Source organism: Peromyscus eremicus, chromosome 11, assembly GCF_949786415.1.
Source record: "Peromyscus eremicus chromosome 11, PerEre_H2_v1, whole genome shotgun sequence".
Taxonomy (NCBI): Eukaryota; Metazoa; Chordata; class Mammalia; order Rodentia; family Cricetidae; genus Peromyscus; species Peromyscus eremicus.
This window is the reverse complement of record NC_081427.1, coordinates 27,156,596-27,177,499: the sequence shown is the minus strand read 5'-3', so window position 1 is coordinate 27,177,499 and position 20,904 is coordinate 27,156,596. Positions and strand designations below refer to the sequence as shown.

General features: G+C 39.7%; 2 protein-coding genes across 3 annotated transcripts; one reads left to right on the top strand and one right to left on the bottom strand.

Moving 5' to 3' along the window:
- Positions 1–621: 621 nt before the first annotated feature.
- On the bottom strand, positions 622–10,035 carry Brix1 (biogenesis of ribosomes BRX1). The gene is made up of 10 exons (XM_059276530.1): positions 9,425–10,035; positions 7,183–7,294; positions 5,389–5,432; positions 3,721–3,791; positions 3,375–3,424; positions 3,194–3,267; positions 2,983–3,033; positions 2,744–2,845; positions 1,266–1,394; positions 622–1,059 (listed from the first exon to the last, which is right to left on the bottom strand). The coding sequence occupies exons 1-10, from the start codon at positions 9,581–9,583 to the stop codon at positions 790–792; spliced, it is 1,062 nt and encodes a 353-aa protein (XP_059132513.1). The 5' UTR covers positions 9,584–10,035; the 3' UTR covers positions 622–789.
- A 249-nt stretch (positions 10,036–10,284) lies between these two features.
- On the top strand, positions 10,285–20,371 carry Rad1 (RAD1 checkpoint DNA exonuclease). 2 transcript variants are annotated; one of them, XM_059276620.1, is made up of 6 exons: positions 10,285–10,524; positions 12,400–12,508; positions 14,798–15,056; positions 17,674–17,772; positions 18,084–18,281; positions 19,331–20,371. In XM_059276620.1, exons 1-5 carry the CDS (start codon positions 10,327–10,329, stop codon positions 18,259–18,261), a joined length of 843 nt encoding a protein of 280 aa, XP_059132603.1. In that variant the 5' UTR covers positions 10,285–10,326; the 3' UTR covers positions 18,262–18,281; positions 19,331–20,371. The 2 variants fall into 2 exon arrangements, with proteins under 2 accessions (XP_059132603.1, XP_059132602.1); XM_059276619.1 differs by lacking the exon at positions 19,331–20,371 and having other exon boundaries at positions 18,084–18,450.
- The last annotated feature ends 533 nt before the right edge of the window (positions 20,372–20,904 follow it).

Genomic DNA, 20,904 nt, shown 5'->3' with positions numbered 1-20,904 from the left:
TATATATATGTATGTATGTATGCTAACATATATATATGTGTATGTATGTAAAAATATATATAAAACATCTGTGCATCTCCTCAGCCACCTATCCCCATATCACTGGAGGATCAATTGCTGCTTTCACTATTGCTACTGCTCCCTAGAAGCTGAAGTTGTCTTCTACACTCTAAGTAGTTTTCACAGGAGGAAAATCCTACAATTTTCTTATATCCTAACTCTCCTATTTTTCCTTTTACTACATCTAATTATAGTAATTGCTTCTAAGATAAATGTGAAATTTAAAAAACGCTTACAGACAGGTATTAGCAGGTTTTCAACACCTAAGAATCAAATGCACTCTTCATTGAGATAAAGAAATGATCAGAAGTTGGCTTCCCAAGGCTTCATGAACTAATGACTTCAGCAGTGAAACCTCAGTAAAATGACCTCACCTCACACCCCCCAAACTCTGCTCTCAAAGTGCCTAACACCTTTATAAGTAATCAGAACCCAATAAATCTGATTGAACTTCAGGTTGACCAAACTAAAATTTGAACCAAAGAGGGCAGGCCTAAGCTGTAAGTGTGCTAAATATTCAGTAATACTAAATGGGCTCTGAAAAGAATACAAAGTAGCTGGTGCATTCTGGAGATGCTTTATTTAGAAAAAGACCAACATTGCCTTTAAGATTTTAATTTTTTAAAATGGCACCTTAATTAGACATAGCTAGTTCTTGATACTAAAAGTATTTACACATGGAATACAAAATAAATATCCAGTAACTAAAAAAGATAGTTATCCACTGATTCACTTTGCACTCCCCCTGTTCATCTTCTGCTGCAGTTTCCGATGCCTTTTGTAAATCCTTCTCTTTCTCGCTGTCAGATCTACTTTAGGCTCTGGTTTCACCCACTGTATTTCTACTGGCTTGTCCTCTGCTGGTATATCGAAGACATCTGCAGTGGGGTCATGTGGAAGAACAGTCTTTGGTTCTTTCTTCCGCAGTTTCTGAACATCTTTGACTTGCTGTTTCTCTCTGTACTTTGCAGCTGTGATGGACCTTACGATACGCCGATGCTAGACACAACAGAGTACATGCTTTTGAGTCAGGTCTTCACTTATGTCCCCGCACCCAGAATCATTTTTTTAAAGTAGTAATTTGCACGTAGCAAAATGTGTAGCAAAACAAATTCAGTTATAAAGGAGGTAAAACACTAATTACAAAAAAAAAAAAAACCCTCGACCCCACCCCACACACCAAACAATCAAAATACCCAGCTTACCATGTTTGGAGACTGGTAATGAGGATTTTCATATAGAGTTGGTCCTCCAAAGCTTCCCTGAAAAATCTTTATGAGATTTAAGACAAAGCGGGGTCCTATTTCCACTAGAGCAGCGTCTTCTTCTATAATCTTCAATAAAAAAGAAAGATTCCTTCTGGTTTGGGTATAATCTTGCCAAGGTAAACTAACCAAGATGCCAGCACAAACATGCTCTAAGAAGTGACAAACCGAGCAGGGCACTCTTTACCCTCAGCACTGGGGGCTGAGGCAGAGGCAGATGGATCTACACCTGTCTATATACTAACGTCCCGGTCAGTCTGAGCTAGAGGGACTCTGTCGCAAACAAACAAACAAACAAAAATGAAACCCAAGACCACAACTGATAATCTTGAAAAGAAGACATGCTGAGAACTTGGCAAGTGGCAAATCACAACACTTCTTACAGGAATCAGTTCTCTCCTGCCACCTGTGTCCCAAACAAACTCAGGCTACCAGGCTGAGTGACAAGCATTTACCAGCTGAGCCATCTCAGCAGCCCACTTTCTGAGATGGCCTCTCCTGGCACCTGGAACTTACATATTAAACCAGGCTGGCCAGCCAACAAGCCCTAGGGATCTACCTGTCTCTACTTCTCTAGACCTAGGATTACAAACATGATGTCTTCATGCTTACACACCTAGAACTTTATCCCACAGGGTTTTTGTAAATTGAGACATCTGAATTTGTTTCATATCTTGACCTTACAAATATTAACTTCTTTTTGTTTATCTGCTGAGACAGGGTCTCTATACATAGCCTTGGCTGTCCTGGGACCCACTATGTTGAACATGTTGGGGAAGTCACAGTGATTTGTCTGACATTAACATTCTTAATAGACTACTCTCCGAAGTCAAATTTAACTGACATTGTAAAGATTCTTCTATAAAACATGCAGACAGGAGCCCCATGTCCATCGTTGCTGCATGAAATCTTGTTCTCGCTGTTCTCCACTTCTCCATTTTTCTGCACATTTCTATTGTCAAATTCCTGCTTAGAGATTTCTAGCATCCTTACTTCTCCTGCATGAGTCATGCCATGACTCACCTAAGTTGTTACTATAGCAATTGTGTTTTCCTAAGTCTTAACAGCATCCTACCCCTCTACCTGCTGCATTCTAACTAACCCTTCAGGAGAGGAACAATGAACGGTCCTTACAGGATTCAGGAAAGGCTGAAGCCACTCAGCCCACAGATTTCCAATCTATTTTCCCTTTTTAAATGAGTATAGTAGTTTGTTACAAATGTTACATATCACATCAACCAACAACCATAACAAGAAGTAGATAGAGATGATTTCAGGTATGTGGCAGCAGACAACATTCGCCACAAATATCTGAAGAGAAATGGAGATATTTAAAGCAAAAGACTATACATTTGCATTGTCATTAATTCTACATATCCCAATATATTTAAACAAATAATAAGTAAAGCAAAGCTAACCTGGAAGTTCCGAAACCATATCCTGTTATCCAGAATGGTGAATGTAAACACGTGGTCCACAAATGGCTGACTCTTGGGATGATACCGTGGTGTACTAAAGATCTTGTAGAAAAGAAGTCTGTTAGTTTTTCATCCCAAGGCACAGTATATGCTCTGGATGACTAAGTTAACAAGCAAGTTCAGAGGAAAGCATTCATCTATTACACATTCCTAAAAATACTTGTAGAAAAGCTATTTACCTGAATTAAGAGTTCTTTTAACAAAGCATAATGTGGCAATTCATCAAAAGCCTAGAAATAAAAATATGAACACATTATTTGAAATCAAGAGTACCTTCTTTAAAATCTTTTTTATATTAACTAAATAGAATTATATATGTAACTGTATCTACTGAAAATCAACCAATAGAAGTAAGAAAATTAGATGCCACGCACTGAGTGAGAAACTTACAGGGTCAAAAGACAAAAGGGGGCGAGAACCTTTCAGGCAGTTTCCAGTCATCTTCAGTTCAGCCAGGGTATGAACTAAAGTTCAGCCAGGGTATGTAATGAAAACAAAGTTAAGACTTTTGACAAGATTTTCCCCAAACATTTCTAAAATTTTCATTAAAAAAATGTTAAGTCAAACTTACTATTTTGAACTAAGAATTTAGCAGACGGCCCATGAGGTGAATTTGAAAGCCTGAAATACAAGAAGGAAGCTTTTAAAGGATTAGAACGTACAATGCAGTGAATGTTCACTACTACCGGCAGATTATAAAAAGCATATCTACAGTATAAGATAGGATGTCTAGAGTATAAAATGCACATGTCTATAGTGTAAGATAGCCCATGTCTTTAATATTCAATGTTCTTTAGGGGCTTCAAATACTCTGCAATCAAACAAGTCTACTCTATTCCTCCCTTTTACATAAGAGGATGATCCTGTTATTTAAGATGTACAAGGAACAACTCAACTCCATTATTACATTCTCTTACCACATATAGAGATCCTGCTTTTTCTTAGCTTCAAAGTAGATGCATTTATTGCAGTTTTTCATTTCACAGACCTAAAAAAAAGGGGGAGAGGAGAAACAGATAATATTATTAAGAATGAAAGTAATTCACTGCAATAAATAACCAGATTTTTCCAGAAAGATTTAAGCAAGGCCACTAAAAACAACCTGCATATATTTACACACAGAATTATATTTCCTTTCTGGCAGTCTACTCAAGGTAAACCTTAACGAGTCTAAGATACGATGTATTTTGTTTTTTACCGGCAGGGTACCATGCAGCCCAGACTGGCCTTATCCTGATACTCTGCCGACTCACATCCAGCCAGCCTAATATTTCAGAGTAACAGGTGTCTGTGCTGTTACTGAAGATCTCTTCTGACAATAGTCTCATGCACAAACTATAATGACTGAAAATAAGAGATGCAACAGTTAAACTGTATCACAAAATACAGCCCTAAGAAAACCAAAGATACCCTTTATTTTAACCATCAGCCTTTTAGGTTTATCCTTTAATTTTATCAAATTTAAGCCAGGCGGTGGTGGCGCACGCCTTTAATCCCAGCACTCGGGAGGCAGAGGCAGGCGGATCTCTGCGAGTTCGAGGCCAGCCTAGACTACAGAGCGAGATCCAGGAAAGGCACAAAGCTACACAGAGAAACACTGTCTCGAAAAAATAAATAAATAAATAAAAATTTATTTACACAAGCTTTTATTCATGAATTAAGGGATTGGTAAGAAAGCAAAAGTAAGTAAAACCTACTTCAAAGTGATTTAATCAATACCTTAAAAAATTTTTTTTTCTCTTTGTCGCTCTGTAGACCAGGTTGGCCTTGAACTCAAGAAATGTGCCTGCCCCTGCCTCCCAAGTGCTGGGATTAAAGGGTAGCAACACCATGCTCATTTTGAATCCTATTAAGGACTTAAAAGATCTGCCTTCTGTTCTGGAATGCTCTCTCACCAGTTTTCTTTTTAAGTCTGGAATAGTAGGTTGACAACTCCCCTTCTGAAAGGCTTTTCTAGTCTAGCTCAGTAATGAAAAATACAGACACTGCTTTATTCTTCTTCTCATCACTTGAAATTGTAAGTCTTGTTTATGTCCTATCTCCCTCACTGGAATGAAAGCTCCCTGACAAAAGGGAATTGTTCTAGTTCTGGTCAACAACGTTGCCACAGCTTGTACAATAATGCTATGTTATAGCAACATCTGTGCCAAACTACCAAATAAAAGCCTTTCAACAGCCAAAGAATTATCTTAAAACTGTTTAGAAAATTTTGCTTTGAAATATAAGCTTAGTATCTTCAACAGTACTTTGAAGTTTTACTATTTCTAGTCTGTAATACCTCGAGAACAAATTTTCTCTGCATTTAATACTTTTGATAAAGTACTTTCTATAAGTTTTCTATAAATAGCCAACATTTTTTAAATTTCATATATGTTGGTTAATTCTAATTAACTCATAATTCTTAAGAGTACCTATCGTAAGTTTCACATAATACTAGCTATCACGGAAGAAAAATAACTGACAGATTAGTGAAATTAATAAAATTTGAATTATTCACAAAATGCTTTTTACAAGTCACTAAGTAACCTTAGTTAAATGAGTCATCTTTGGGTTAATAAAATATTTGTAATTAATTTTAAAATTACCTCGTTTATCACAAATAATTTATCTTTACGGTCCATTTTAGTATCTATAAAAAGAAAAAGAGAAAGCAATTACAGATTTGAAGACTACCTTGCTTTGATTACATATGCTATGTAGATAATGTGACAGAAGATTTTTAAGACCGATTAGACCTAAAACCATTCAACCTCTTCCTTCTTTTTAAATATAAACTAAACAAGTTAGTAGGCAGATAGTGCAGTGCACATTTGCCACTGTATTGGAGACTGGAACCCGGGGCAAGGCACAAGCCAGGCAGGCACTCTACCACTGAGCTATGGTTTGTTTGTTTGTTTGTTTGTTTACTTTACCCAGCCCTCTTTTTACTTTTAATTTCAGACAGAGTCTCACTAATTTGCTCCAGCAGGCCTTGAACTTTCAATTTTCTGACCCCAGCTTCCAAGTAGCTGAAATTATAGGCCTGTGCCATCTGGCCTTACTCAAAACTGAAACTATTTTTTTATTCTTTAAGATAGGGTCTCATGTAGTTCAGGCTAGCCTCAGAATACCTATGTAATTCAGGATGACCTTCAATTCCTGATCCTCCTGCCTCACTGAAGTTATAAGTAAGCACCGCTGTACCCAGCTCCCGAAATTAAAGAGACAAACCATGTAGACCAAGCTGGCCTTGAACTCAAGAGATCAGGTTGCTTCTGCCTCCTAAATGCTGGGACTAAAGGTGTGTGCCTCCACACCTGGCCAAAACTTATAATTTTAACTAATGAAATATAATTTTGAATCAAATAAACCAATTTTAAAACTGGCTCTGAATAACCATATAAATGAAACGCATCAATGAAAATTCTGATTTAGTTTCAGGGAAGGAAGACAGCACAGGCAACGTCAGCTTGAGCAGCACTAAAGAACCAAACCATTATGTAAAAGGCAATACAAAAACATCTCAGGAAACAGCCACACACACAGCAGTGCAGATAGCTAATCTCAAGAGCAAACGTTTCACTAGTCTCTACAACAGAACACTGGTAAGCCATGGGTGGTGGCACATACTTTAGTCCCAACATTGGGCTGAAGCAGCCTGGTCCACATAGTGACACCTCCAGGCTAGCCAACACTCCATGGTGAGACCTTGCCCCAAATAAATAAATAAATAAATAAATAAATAAATAAATAAATAAATAAATAAATAAATAAAAATAAGCAAGCGAGCGAGCAAGTAACTAAGTAAGTAAAATAAAGTTTTAAAAGTTCAGAAGCAATATAATGCCAGTCCTTACTTAGCATCTCACCCATCTTCTGACCTTGGAAGCCATTGTAATGATCCTTACACTTTTAGAAAATGTTTCTATATTAAGATACATGTTTAGGAAAGTAAAGAAAATGTGGATTTTGTCAACAGTTTATTATAAAATGCTAAATTTCTTTAAAACTGTGGTACTTGAAAAAAAAAATGAACTTAGAAATGTGTGTGTGTTCCGGTCCATCTGTCTAGAGGTCAACCTCAGGTGTTTATCTTCAGGCACGGCTCAGCTTGTTTTTTGAGACAGGGTACTTACACTGGCCTAGAGCTAGCCAACTAGGCTAGGCTGGCTTGCTGGCAAGTCCCAGGTATCCAGCTGCCTCCACCTTCTGAGAACCGAAGTTGTAATTGTGAACTACGGTGAACTACCACACCCAGCTGCTTTACGGCAGCAGTTCTGGGGATTAAACTCAGGCCCTCTACTTCACTGGCTGAGCTGTACCCCAACCCTTGTATTGTGTTCTATATAAATTAGGTGAGTTCGTACACACAAATTTTAAAGTACGTGATACTGAAGTACCTGCTTTAGAATGGGGCATCAACATTCTTAAGTCCTGCATTAAGTGTCTTGTTCTGAAATTTATTCCTCTAGAAGAAAAGATGAGGATCCGCTCCTTATTTTTCCATTTGCCCTAAGGAAAAGAAAACATTAAAAGGTTTTAACATCTTGTGCTGAACTTATCTGGTCTGTTCTCATGACAGTGTTTTAAAGTTTCCAGAACCAGAAATGGTGGTATACCTCCACAGCCCCAGCTAGTGAGGGTGAAACAGGAGGATCCCTTGAACCTAGGGATGTGTGAACTGTCTAAAACAAGCATTAAACAAAACAAAGAACACTTCAATTGCTCCTTACTACTGTAAGGATTCATTCTTAGTGCCCTTTCATTTTTTTAATTTTTATTCTCTCCATTAAGTCCCCTATGCTCATTTCCAGTTTTAACTATTTAAAGAAAGGTAAGAAGTCTTTCTAGCCCTAATAATACATGTATTAAGAGTAAAGCTTCAAACTCAAGCGTGTAACACTAAACTTTACCTACTTGTATCCGGCAAATTTCCTTCCCAATCTTCACCTTTCCTCTCTCCCTTCCTCCTTTCTGCTACCATTATTTCAGTTCCTTGGATTCAGAATATCCCATTTGTCCTTATTTTCTTAAATAGACATCACAAGCACTACTAAATACTATCAGTACCTCTTTACAACAATTTGTAAATCTTATACAGTATCCTTACTTAAACCCTGATAACTGATTATCAGCTGCAAAGCTCCTGAATGTCTGGCTTTCCAGAGAGAAGTACTTCTGACAGTTATCTAACCAGCATAATTTAAAAGCGCTGTCCAAGTCATGACTTCACTTCCGGGGGTTTCCAAAGTTCAAAACGGCATATACCCTCTATGATTGGAGTCTAAAACACATTTTGACTGTTTACTTCACCACTGTCCAACACTGGCCCTGCATCCAACCTGGCTCTAATTTTTAGATTTTCTGTATTTCCCCACCTTAATGCCTTTGATGAATTCTTCTGTCATTCACTCTCTCTTTGAATATCAAAATAAAACCCTTTCTTTGAAATCAAGCTCAAAGGCTAAGTCCTTCATCTTTCCTTACTATCCTAAAAGTGTCTCATGAATTCCAATGAATGTATCATAGTGTGATTCAGATTAGATTCCACCGTGTTTCTGTCCAGCTCCTAAAAGAGGGAGAGCACTAACACGTGTTGAAAACCTAAAAATCCAGCTCATTTTTCTCGAAAGCATTTTTTATCCTGTCAGACAAGAGTACAAGATTTAACTGTTAATTAAAACTGGGCTACAATTTATGCTCACTTGTCACATTTCCTTTTTACCTAAATACTAAAGTAGTAATACACTAAGCACAGGACAGGCATTGACAAATCTAAGGCAAGATCTTTTCCTCCATTGATACATCTCGCTTCAGGGGTTTTCAGCTGACTGAAAGTTAACTCTGCTCGCCCTCTAAATAAACATGCAATTTTCTATGAAGCCTTCTTTCCTTTAGAAGGAAAGAAGGCCCGTATTTCTGGAAGAAGTTTTCTTGTTCATCATCTTGGAGATGCCAAGGCCGGGGAAGCTCATCTTGCTTTATAGTAAGGAGCACTGCTGAACACAGATAAAATTCATGGTCTCGTCTAGTTTTTTATTATCCCTAAGATCCAACCAAACAAGTTAAGACTCACAAGACAATAACTTTAAGGCTTGGCAAGCAAACTTCGTATCCCTGTCTGATACCCGCCAACATGGCAAGATACGGAAGGAGTGGAGTAGATACATCCAAACGAGAAAAAGCAAAACAAACAACAACAAAAACAAGGTAAAACACTACCCTGGTGAGGCGGGGGATGAGTGAAAACACAATACTAGAGCCGGGCGGTGGTGGCGCACGCCTTTAATCCCAGCACAGAGCCAGGCGGATCTCTGTGAGTTCGAGGCCAGCCTGGGCTACCAAGTGAGTTCCAGGAAAGGCGCAAAGCTACACAGAGAAACCCTGTCTCGAAAATCCAAAAAGAAAAAAAAAAATACTAGAAATAAATACCCCGTTCAATCGCCTCCCTGTGAGCGGGCTACGGGTCTACGGACGGCTGTCTTAAGGAGGCCACCTGCACGAAAATTAGACATAAACACCGTCCAATCCAGTCAAGGGGAAGCTCGTGAGCCAGTACAGCGTTAGCTGCTGTCACGTCGGTAGCCAAAAAGCGGGTCCCGAAGCTTACGCCACACATAGCCCCGCAGCTGGGCCTTTTACCTTGCAAACGGGGCCTGGAATGCGATCTCTCTCTTCCTCCTCCACCTCTTTCGCCACAGCGTCCGGCTTAGCGGGCTGCCCGGCATCTTTCCGGCTCCTTTTCGGCTTCTTGGCCTGAACTTCCAAGCCCCCACGCCGCTTCCTCTTGGTCGCCGCCATCTTGCCCCGCCGCGTTAGCTGCAGGCCGCACTTCCGGTCCTGCCGCTCGCTCCTCCGCCTTCCGTTCTCTATGGTAGCACACACTAGGCTCTGGGGTTAGTCATCCAGCTGTAGGGCGCCTTCTTCCGGTCTCGGCGTAGACTATCTAGGCCCGCGGCGGCTCGGTGGTGACGGTGGCCCAAGTGGCGGCGGATCTGAACGGCGGCGGGAGCTGTTTGCTAGGCGTGCTAGCTTCGGGACGCTCAGGGTGTCCTTCGTTGGGGCTGGGCTGGAAAGGGCCTTGAGGCGTCGGACATCACCTCAAAGGCAGGGGCCTGGTGCCCGGGGCTCCCCTTAGTGGCAGCGCCGCTGTGCGGCGAGCGAGCTGGTGAGCGGGTGACTGTCGGGGCCGCCGCCGCTCCGGTTCGGTGGATGGCCGGGTTGGTGGCGCTAGGAGACGCCAAACAGGCTCTAAGCAGGCTCTGTAACCTATTTATTTACCCGTGGAAACCACGCCAGTTTTGCTCTGTGAATTGCTTTTTTTTTTTCCCCCGTGAAAGACGAGGAAACCGTAATTTTGAAACAGGGAGATAGAATTTCCCCAAAAGTTAAAATAGCATTAGTGGGGATCTCCCTGGTCAGCCGGTTTCGGCTCCGGTTGAGGTGGCCAGTCTTGATGCCAGGTTTGTTGTGCGTCTCTCAGGTTTTCAGGTCTTCGGAAGAGGAGCACCCCTCTCTCCGAGCCGACTGTGCCGGGACCGTCCATGCCTCTCCTAACCCAGCACGTTCAGGACGAGGACGAACAGTACTGCCTAGTGGCCAGCCTTGACAACGTGAGGAATCTCTCCACGGTCTTGAAAGCCATTCATTTTAAAGAACACGCCGCGTGTTTTGCTACTAAAAATGGACTCAAAGTTACAGTGGAAAATGCAAAGTGCGTGCAAGCAAATGCCTTTATTCAGGTATGGGGGAGAGGAGGCACTTGTAAGCATTCGCCTAGCTAATGAATTTTGAAGGAAATTATTCGAAAAAACTCGTTAGAGAATAAATGTCATTACTTGATTTTTTTTTCCTGCCAACAAATACTTCTCCCATCGTGTCTCACACAGATAGTGATTACTAATGATAGTTTATTAAGGTTAAACTATGAGATACTCCTCTCCTCGTTTCCTTTTTTTTTTTTTTTTTCTTGAGACAAGGTTTCTCTGTAGCTTTGGCGCCTTTCCTGGAACTCACTCTGTAGCCCAGGCTGTCGTTTACCTCTTTTAATCTTCACAAAAATAGGCACAAATATCATTCATATTTTACATAAGTGGCAACTGCAATAGATTTAATTTTCAGCAGTCTTGTAATGAAAACTCAGAATGTTTACTCTTTACATTATAATTATTGTCCTGCACAGTTTAGTTTTTCCTCTTGTTGGCTGTGATAACGTTTTGGTTTTTTGTTGTTTTTGCAGAGACAGGGTCAAACATCTAACATACAGTCCTGGTTATCTGGAACTTGCTTTATAGACCAGACTGAATTCGAGTTTTAGGAGATTGACCTGCTTCTACTTTGTATTGAAGTACTGGGATTAAAGCCCTGCACCATCACCCATAGCTATAATCTATTCTTACAGCTGTAATCTTACTCTTTGTATGGTTCAGATCAGATCTCAATATCAGTTCATAGTTTTGAACATGTGTATAGCATGACCTCACAAATGGAGGAATAAATAAAACATGGTTTCTGTCTTCAAAAGAAACTGGAGGGGCTCAGCTTTTAAGAGCACTGCCTACTCTTCCAGAGGACCCAGGTTCAAGTCCCAGCACCCACATGGCAGCTCACAACTGTATATAACCACAGTTCCGGGTGATCTGACATCCTCACACAGTCAAAACACCAACACACATAAAATTAACTTTAAAAAAAAAGAAATTGGAAACTATTATAATGCATGCATTATTAAATTGTTCTATTCACAAGTGACTTTAGTCTTAACTGATAGGCTCAAGGAAGGAGCAGGGAAAGCTCACATGGGTGGTAGTTTTATTTTATTTTATTTTATTTTTATTTATTTATTTTTTTTTTTGGTTTTTCGAGACAGGGTTTCTCTGTGTAGCTTTGTGCCTCTCCTGGAACTCACTTGGTAGCCCAGGCTGGCCTCGAACTCACAGAGATTCTCCTGGCTCTGCCTCCCGAGTGCTGGGATTAAAGGCGTGCGCCACCACCGCCCGGCGGGTGGTAGTTTTATATCCAGAAATGAAGATGAAGGACCCCTGCTTGGGGAGGGGTCTTTTGTGTGTGTGTGTGTGTGGCTTTTTAATTAAGTTTTTTTTTTTTTTTTAACTTTTTGTGTATAAGTGTTTTGCCTGCATGAATGTCTGCAAAAGGTATGTACCTGTTACCTTCGGAGTACCTTCCAGAAGAGGGTGTTGGATCCTCTGGAAATGGTTACAGATGGTTGTGAGTTACTATATGGGTGCTGGGAATCGAACCTGGTTCCTCTGGAAGAGTAGCCAGTGTTCCTAACGGCTAAGCCATCTCTCCAAGCTCACTTTTAAATTTTAAAAAATTTTTCATACAATATATTTTCATCATATTCCCTCCCCTCCCCACTTCAGGAGCTTCTAAATGGGACCCAACTTAGTGTTATATCTGTAACTATTAAACCATTGAGTAGTATTCTAGTGGGTAATGGTTGAAAAATTGATATCTTAGTGGAGAATGAGAAATTATTCTCATGCAGTTGGCACAGTATTGTTACTTTTTACGTATAAAGTGAAATATAGAATCTTACATGTGAATTGTCATTCTTTACTATAACCTCACTTCCATGTTTATTTTTCTCATAGGCTGAAGTGTTTCAAGAATTTATCATTCAGGAAGAATCTGTTACTTTCCGAATTAACTTAACTATCCTTTTAGACTGTTTATCTATTTTTGGATCAAGTCCTACGCCAGGTGAGCTATATTATTATTATTATTATTATTATTATTATTATTTATGATGGTGATGATGATGAAGGCCTACAGGTATTATGATTGGAAAAATACAGGAAGAATTTTAGAATGTAAATTTCTTTTTTGAGACACAGTCTCATGTATCCCAGACTGGTCTTGAACTCGCTCTGTAGCTGAGGATATCCTTGAATTTCTCATCCTCCTGCCTCTGCATCTGAGGTGCTGAGATTACAACAACCACCTGTAGTTTGATGTGGTGCTGGGAATTGAATGCAGTACTTGATACATGTTAGGCAAGCACTGCCAGCTGAGCTCCAACCCCAGGCCAGTAAATACTTAGTCAGGAAACTAATTGCTATGGGAAGGGCTCTTGAGGCCCTACCCAGAGTGGAGAAGCTTTTGGCACTTGATGGCTGCTAGAGGAGGAAAATCACATTTCTTTAGAACAGGTGGAGGAGTCCAACAGAGAGAAGTAGTACAGGGTGGATATGAATACACAGTGTATTAAATTTTCAAAGAGTAAAGGAAAACTAATTTCCAATTCATTTTCCTCCCAGTGGTTATAATTTTAGAACATAAATAAATATTCAAAGTATCAGTTCACTGTATGGTTGTAGTTCTTTATGTATTTGTGGAGGTATTTACTCATCTCAGTTCATCTTAATTGACCGGGTGCATTGGTGACCTTCCTTGCCGCTGTGACAGAGTGACTGACAAAGGCCCTGTAGGGGTTCATTTGGCCCCCAGTTTGAGGGTGTGGTCCATTGGGGCAAGGAAGGGCATGAAGCAAGAGCATGAGGCAGCTGGTCACATTATAGCCTAGGCAGGAAGCAGAGAGCTGCTTGGGTGACTTTCTCCTTTTTATTCAGTCCCTGACAGAAGCCCTTGGAATGGTGGTACCCACGGTTAGGGTGAGACTTCCGCCACCTCACAGACACCTAGGGCTTTGTGTCCCAGGGGAAGTCTAGAGCCTGTCAAGTTTACAGAATCATCACACAAGGCTCCAAGATCCCAAGTTTAAAATCAAAGAAGACATTAAACAGTCATAAATTATATGTTTAACATTGTGAAATTTGTTTTAATTACATATTTTCTCTAACTTACTCAGAATTAACATCTATGTACAGGCAGAGAAAAACAAATTTTCCTGACTCCTAGTTGACTGTGTTTAAAATGGTTTGCTGAAATTAAAATAAGACTTATAAAATTATGTCTGTTTCCTCAAATAGTTTCTTCAAAATATATTTTTACTTGCTTAGGAAATTATTTTTAGAGATTAGGAAATTCAGTTGCCATGGGCATAAGACTACAATAGAAGAATCCCAGAAGAATCCAAGATTGATTTTCTTTCATAGGACAGTAACTTGAGTGTGAGTTAGAGAGTGTCAGTGATAGTCCTAAAACCATGGCTTTGCACTGGCAGCTCCACTGTTAGTTTGGGGTTTGTAGACAGGATCTTGAGTGTAGCTCAGCTTGGCCTTAAACTTGCGATACTTCTGCCTCATCTGCCAAGTCCTGGGATTACAGTGTACTCTGCCATACCATGGACACCCTGGCTGTGATCTCTTGTCTATGCTGTCAAAATACTGGGATAATGGGTCTGAGGCACAGTCTGTAACTGAGTAATTACACACTTTGAGCAAGTGAGATGGCTTAGTGGGTAAGAGTTCTTACCCAGCAAGCCTGACAAAACCTGAGTTTGATTCCCAGGTCCTGTGGTAGAAGGAGAGAACCAACTCAAAAATTGTTCCATGAAACCCATGGGCATGCCATGGCATTCATGCACCCACACTCACAACCGTCATACACATACTGCAGTACACATATGTTTTTAACCATGTGTTTTATATTGCAGTGTTCCCCAGCTGGTTTTTCCTAAGAACATGTGCTTTCCCATATCCCTCACTGGCTCTCTAGCCAGTAGAAAGGAGCCGGAATATTTTATATTCCTCCTCTGTAGGGATTTAAGGTGTTAAATAACATCACCAATGGCTACCCTCTATTGCTACCAATTTGATTTTAAATAATACTGTATCTCAGTAGGAGACATTGTATATGAGTAAGCATTTTTCTGTGGCATGTTTTCCATTTTAAGTGGAAAATTTGTTTCAACAAATTAGGTTTGCTCCCAGTTTCCTTGCAGTTACAGGCATTGGGATTCTTTAAGAAGAGACATGCATGCTAGAAGCTTAGCAGAATAAATATTCTTAAGGCAGTATGTGTGTCATTTGGAAGGAAAGCTAAACCCAGAGCCACAGAGCTCAGCCTGTATGACTTCTTTCATTGCAGGGACGCTCACTGCACTTCGGATGTGTTACCAAGGTTATGGTCACCCTTTGATGCTGTTTCTAGAAGAAGGAGGAGTGGTGACAGTCTGCAAAATTAACACTCAGGAGCCTGAAGAGACTCTGGATTTTGATTTCTGTAGCACCAATGTTATGAATAAGATTATCCTGCAGTCGGAGGGGCTCCGTGAAGCATTTTCTGAGTTGGACATGACAAGTGATGTTCTACAGATCACTGTGTCTCCTGACAAGCCCCATTTCAGGTACATGAGTACAGTTATCCTTAATGTGGTCTGGTAGTGGATCCAACTCTCCACCCAGCATTTGCTTGAGTTGCAGGAACTTTTTACTCATCCTAGAGTTTTCAAATTTTTCAGAAGCATTTGATTATAATTTTACAACTCCAAGATAGGAAATTTAAGACATAAGAATAATCTACTTAGCATTTTATAGTCGGGCACTGTTGGTTTGGTAATGAGAAGCCCATTCTCTACAAACCAACCACTGATATTTTCATTGCTGTATTCCATGATGTAGATGAGGTTACAGCAGGAGGAATATTGGATTAAAACATTTAAACAGCGTGTTTGTATTATATGGTATCTTTTTTTTTTTTTTTTTTTTTTTTTTTTTTTTTTTGTCCTTTTAAGTTAGTTCAGGATACAAAAGGAAGTAGATATTGCTGGTAGTTTTTTTTTTTTTTTTTTAACTTAGTAGCTATTGATAATCTAATGTACAAATCCATCTTAAGACTAGTAAAAACACCTCAAAATTAAGGTAGAAGAAAAAAATGTGTGAATCAGCAGAGAACAAAATTGCAGACCATTAAATACCAAGATAATACTCTTAAGTACTTGGGAAAGGGTACTTGAGTACTTGGAGGGTTGGTCCAGGTGAACCTCATAGGTCCAGGCATTTTTCAGAAGAATACAGTGTTGAAACTCTTCTGACATTTGTGCCAGCAAAATTTCTGTGGGTTGTTTTTTTTTTTTCAGGACTAGAATTTTATAGAACTTAACAATTTTGAAGATATGAAATAAGAGAATATAAGTTGTTTTTTTGGGGGGGGGTGTTTGTGTGTTTTTTACTTAGGAACAATTGCAGCAGGCTCTTTCTTGTGATATTGGTCAGATAAAACTTTTGCTCATGTTATGTCAAAAAGTTAACCAAAATGGAAAGCAGTGACAACCCAATTAATCGTTTAAAACAAACATCAGCAGCTCCTTTTCCAAATCAACTCTCAGCATAAGTAACTAGATAGGTCCTGTATTTCCAGAATGGGAAGCAATTTAGTGTGTGGAAGTGGTAGTGAATTCTTTTTCTGGATATACTAAAATTTGAAGTTCATATGGCACTGGAGGTAGTTAGATATGTGGACACAGTGCTCAGGAAATCAGCCTAGACCGGACATTTAGATCTGAGGACCATCGTAACTGCAGGATAGTGGAACATAAGATACTAAGAGAGAAGCTGTATTAGAAAGGAGAAGACTGACTGACTGGGAACGTGGAGAGGAGGCACTGAGCTTGGGGAAGATCTCCCAGGTCTGATCACTGTGCTTCTCAGCATGTGCCTCCCATAACAAATGCTACACAGTTCTTGGAGATTAAACTCAGAAGTGTATGTATTTGCCAACAGTACAATGGGCAAGATCGTTAAACTTCTAAGATCAGTCTAACACAGAGAAACGCTGTAATAGTAAAGCATAATTTAAAGGCAGAACTACATGTAAATGGTTCAGCAGTAAAAGCTAGGAACAGGACCCACACTTACAGTGGTTTAGATCAAAGTCTTCCATTATTAACAGTTCTCTGAGGTATATTCAGATACATATATATATATATATATATATATATATATATATGTATATGAATAAGGAAAGTTAATTCTGATTATACAGCTGTACAGAGTATATATTGTGTACTCTGATGTGAGATTTTCTTCAGACCTGTTTCTAGGCTGGAGAGATAGTTCAGGCAATTAAGAGCATATACTGCTCTTTCAGAGGACCCGAGTTTCATTCTGAGCACCATGTCAGGCAGCTCACAACTGCCTGTAACTCCAGCTCCAAAATGATCTCATAGAGCACCTGGAGTCACATGCACAGACACATACACACACACACACACACACACACACACACACACACACACACACACGTGAATAAAAGTAGAAAGTAAAGGTATTTTAATATTTTGTTACTGGATACTTTCTGCAACATCCTGTGGAAAGCTTCATTATGGTGCTAATAAGGTGGGTTTTAGCTGTGTGTGGTGGTGCATGCTAGTAGTCTCAGCATTTGGAGGCAGAAGCAAGAGAATTGAGTACAAGACCAATCTGAACTATACAGCTTGGGCCTATTATGTGGGAACACCCAAGCAACCAAGTTTTTTTTATTGTTTTATATATTTATATATACATAATATTTTTTACATTTATAAATACATATACACACACACACACAGACGTTGTGTGTGGTCTATGTGTATGGTGGTACATTTACATGAGTGTGCAGATGCCTTTGCCCTTATGTGCACATGGGAGGCCAGCAAAGGACCTTGGGAGTCTACTCTCTCTGCTCTCCATCTTATTGCCTTGAATCACAAGCTCCTCATTTTGGCTAAGCAGCTGCCTACTGGGCTCTGAGAATCTTTCAGTCTTCATCCTTTAGTGGTAGGGTTACAGATATGTAGTCATGTCTAACCTTCATGTAAGTTCTGGAGATTTGAACTCAGTTCCTGAGGCTTGCACTACAAATAAACTGAACCATCTCCCTAGTCCCTGTGATCAGTTTTGTGTATGTCATTTAAGGCAGCGTAGATCCTAATATTGCTTATTATTGAACCTATGAATAAATGAGTAACTTACTTTCACCTATAGGTTATCTACTTTTGGAAATGCAGGAAGCGCCCACCTTGACTATCCCAAAGATTCTGACTTGATGGAAGCATTTCACTGTAATAAGACACAGGTTAACAGGTCAGTTCTTAATATAAAGGTTGCATTGTTGATAAAGATGAAGTTAAGTACCAAATTTCCATATAAAAACAAAACAGGTAATTTTTAATGTTAAAAAATGTATCACATTTAAAAAAAAATAGATGGATGGGCTCTGGATTTACTTGAGGATATTGGGTTGTAATCACGGGTGGATAAAGTGAGAGAAAAGACTGACGCATTGGCAAGTACTTGCTGCTCAGTAGTTCCTGGCTAACTTTGTCCTTTACTTGGTGTTACGTGCGTTGCATTTAGTGGACCCAAATAACAGCTTTTCATTTACTCTCCTACAGATACAAACTTTCTTTACTGAAACCCTCTACAAAGGCATTAGCTTTATCCTGCAAAGTATCTATTCGGACAGATAATCGAGGATTCCTCTCCTTACAGTACATGATTAGAAATGAAGATGGGCAAATATGTTTTGTGGAATATTACTGCTGCCCTGATGAAGAAGTTTCTGAGTCCTGAGTTATTCATTGTGAATATGTGTATGTATTTATAGTTGTATTGTCACTCTGACTGCATAATCTTCCTGATTTTATATTGGATTGTCTATAGAGACTCTTGGAGAAGACAGGCGCAAGGTCCCATTTTGCAAATATTTTTATTTTGTGAATAAATGTTTTCATATAGCCATAAAGTATCTGGCTTATTGTACTGTTCCTGTGATTATCTTTTTTAAATTTATTCATTTATGTGTATGTGTGTTTTTGCCTACTTTGGACAGATAAGTACTGCATATGTGGCTGGTGCCTGCAGAGTTCAGAAGAAGGCCTTAATGCCTTAGAATTGGAGTTACAGATAGTTATGAGTCACCAAGTGGGTTCTGGGAAGCAAACCCCGGTCCTCTGCAAGAGCAATAATGCTCTTAACCACTGACCCAGCTCTCCAGCATCCCCCTCTTTCCACTACTACCTTGAGAACATTGTGTACATTTATACACACACACACACACACACACATACACACACAATTTGGTTTTTCCAGACAGGGTTTCTATGTGTAACAGCTCTGGCTGTCATGGAATTCACTCTGTAGACCAGGCTGGCCTCAAACTCACAGAGATCTGCCTGGCTCTGCCTCTTGGGTGCTGGGATTAAAGGTTTGTGTCACCATGTCTAGCTCTGTAGTTTATTTTTCCCTGAACACCATGTACAGCCTTCAGGGTTACAGGTTTTCTTGTTCTCAGAGCTGCTTGATGCAGGTAGCACCTAACACTTTCCATTTGCCTAGAGAAACTTCTTGACCAAATCAAAACCAGCCATTGAGTATTTTTGTATTTTTCTGGGTAATTTTTACTAAAAATAGTTTTTATGGCATATAGATTCTTTTTTCATTAACAAAACCATAGCCCTGCAAGTAGAAAAAAATACATGACTATAATGAAGTTCTGACTCTTTACCACCAGGCTAGGTAATAACAACTTAATGTAAACAGGTACTGATAGTTTTGAGGTATGATATTTTGTCATGGGAAAATACTGACATTCTATTGCAAGATTCATTTATCATTCCTGGCAATTATCTGTTTATTCCAGGCATTATGACTCCTGTCCCCAAATAAAAATACCCAAGACTAATGATGGTTGAAAATGATTCAGTGCTATCCACCAAAATTTGAGGGTGCCTTTGGAATGCCCCACCCTAAAATAGCACACAGAGCACTGGAAGAAGCAGGTGACTAAGGCCCAGGGTTACTAGTGATGACTTGTGAGTATCCCAGACAATCTCAGCGTGTCCAGCAGCTACCAGGCAGGTCGATATTTGTGAACTGTAGTGTGTGTCTTGAGAAGGAAATGGATGAATCTACTGAGTGTCAAAATATTTTCTGTTTCCGTGAACACTAAGAATAGAACAGCCCTAAAATGTAATTATGGAAGGGAATTGGTTGACACTTGAGGGACTATAGTTTTCCTTTATATTTAAAGTAAGAAAATATTATAACACTTAGAATTTTTCTAACTGGTTTCTACTAACCTCTCTCCATCAGCACACACAATACATTAAAAATTGGATACACATGATTTTGGGGTTTGCTCATTGTGTACCTAGATATTCATTAATATTTGTTAGATGGAAGAATCTCTACTTTGAGATTGTGTTTTAACTTGCTGTTTGTTAAACAGCTTTTTAATTGAGTCTATTGATAGATTTAGTTAAGAAGGGTAGGCATCTGTACGTTTAAAACTATCTTTTTAGGTGCATATGGTTGGGGGTTGTGGTTGTCTAGATGGATGTTTAATTATATGTGTGGGTGTGTGCACTTGAGTGCAGGTGTCCACAGAGGACCATCTGGAACTGGCGTTGCAGTTGCGAGTTTCCCCAGGTTGGTGCTGGGCACCAAACTCAGGTCCTCTCCAAGAACATTACGTGCTCTTAATCACTGAGCTGCCTATTCAGCCCCAAATCATTCCAACATCAAGGTGCTGATTTAATAAAGAATTTTTATGTATGTTTTCCTTGACCTAGAGATTTATTTTTTAAGTGAACTTGCTGTGGATGTCTTTCTGTGTGCTGTGAATATGTGTTGCTCTGATTGGTTGATAAATAAAGCTGTTTGGCCTATGTTATGCCCTAAAGGGCAATCTGCTACAGTATCAATGAATGTGCCTAGGTGCATATAACCTGATGTGTTTAAAAGTAACACTGCAAAGTGAGGCTCCAGCTCAGTGGCTCAGCACTTGCCTAATGTGTTCAACCCCCTAAGTTTTATTTCAGGCGACAAGAAACAGAGAGTGCGAAGGCAGGAAGGGGAGGAGTCTATATATTCATACAAAAAATTGTAAAATGAGTGTAGACGCACATATGAAGGTCCAAGGACTCTTCAGTTTGGTCTATCCTTCTACCGTTTTTTGCAGCAGGTCTTTCTTTTCATGTGCTACATACTCCAGACTAGCTGGACCATAAACTTCTGATTCTCTTCGCCTCCCATCTTGCCCTAGAGTGCTAGGATTACAGATACACAACCGCATCCAGTGTTTTCTGAAGTCCTAAGGATTGAACACAAGTCACCAGGCTTACATGGACAGCACTCTCACCACTGAACTCCATATATCCCCCAGCTCTCTATCATTCTGAAAGAGTCCTACTCCAAGTGTCGAGAATGCCAAAT

Bases quoted from the DNA above. Each gene is read 5' to 3' on its own strand.
- Brix1 (XM_059276530.1), bottom strand. From the start codon at position 9,583: ATGGCGGCGACCAAGAGGAAGCGGCGTGGGGGCTTGGAAGTTCAGGCC. The intron at 5,433-7,182 runs GTACTTCAGTAT...TTCTTTTTATAG, and splicing joins GATGCCCCATTCTAAAGCAG to ATACTAAAATGGACCGTAAA. The intron at 1,395-2,743 runs GTTAGCTTTGCT...TTTTTATTGAAG, and splicing joins TATGGTTTCGGAACTTCCAG to ATTATAGAAGAAGACGCTGC.
- Rad1 (XM_059276620.1), top strand. From the start codon at position 10,327: ATGCCTCTCCTAACCCAGCACGTTCAGGACGAGGACGAACAGTACTGC. The intron at 15,057-17,673 runs GTACATGAGTAC...TTTCACCTATAG, and splicing joins CCTGACAAGCCCCATTTCAG to GTTATCTACTTTTGGAAATG. The intron at 17,773-18,083 runs GTCAGTTCTTAA...ACTCTCCTACAG, and splicing joins AATAAGACACAGGTTAACAG to ATACAAACTTTCTTTACTGA.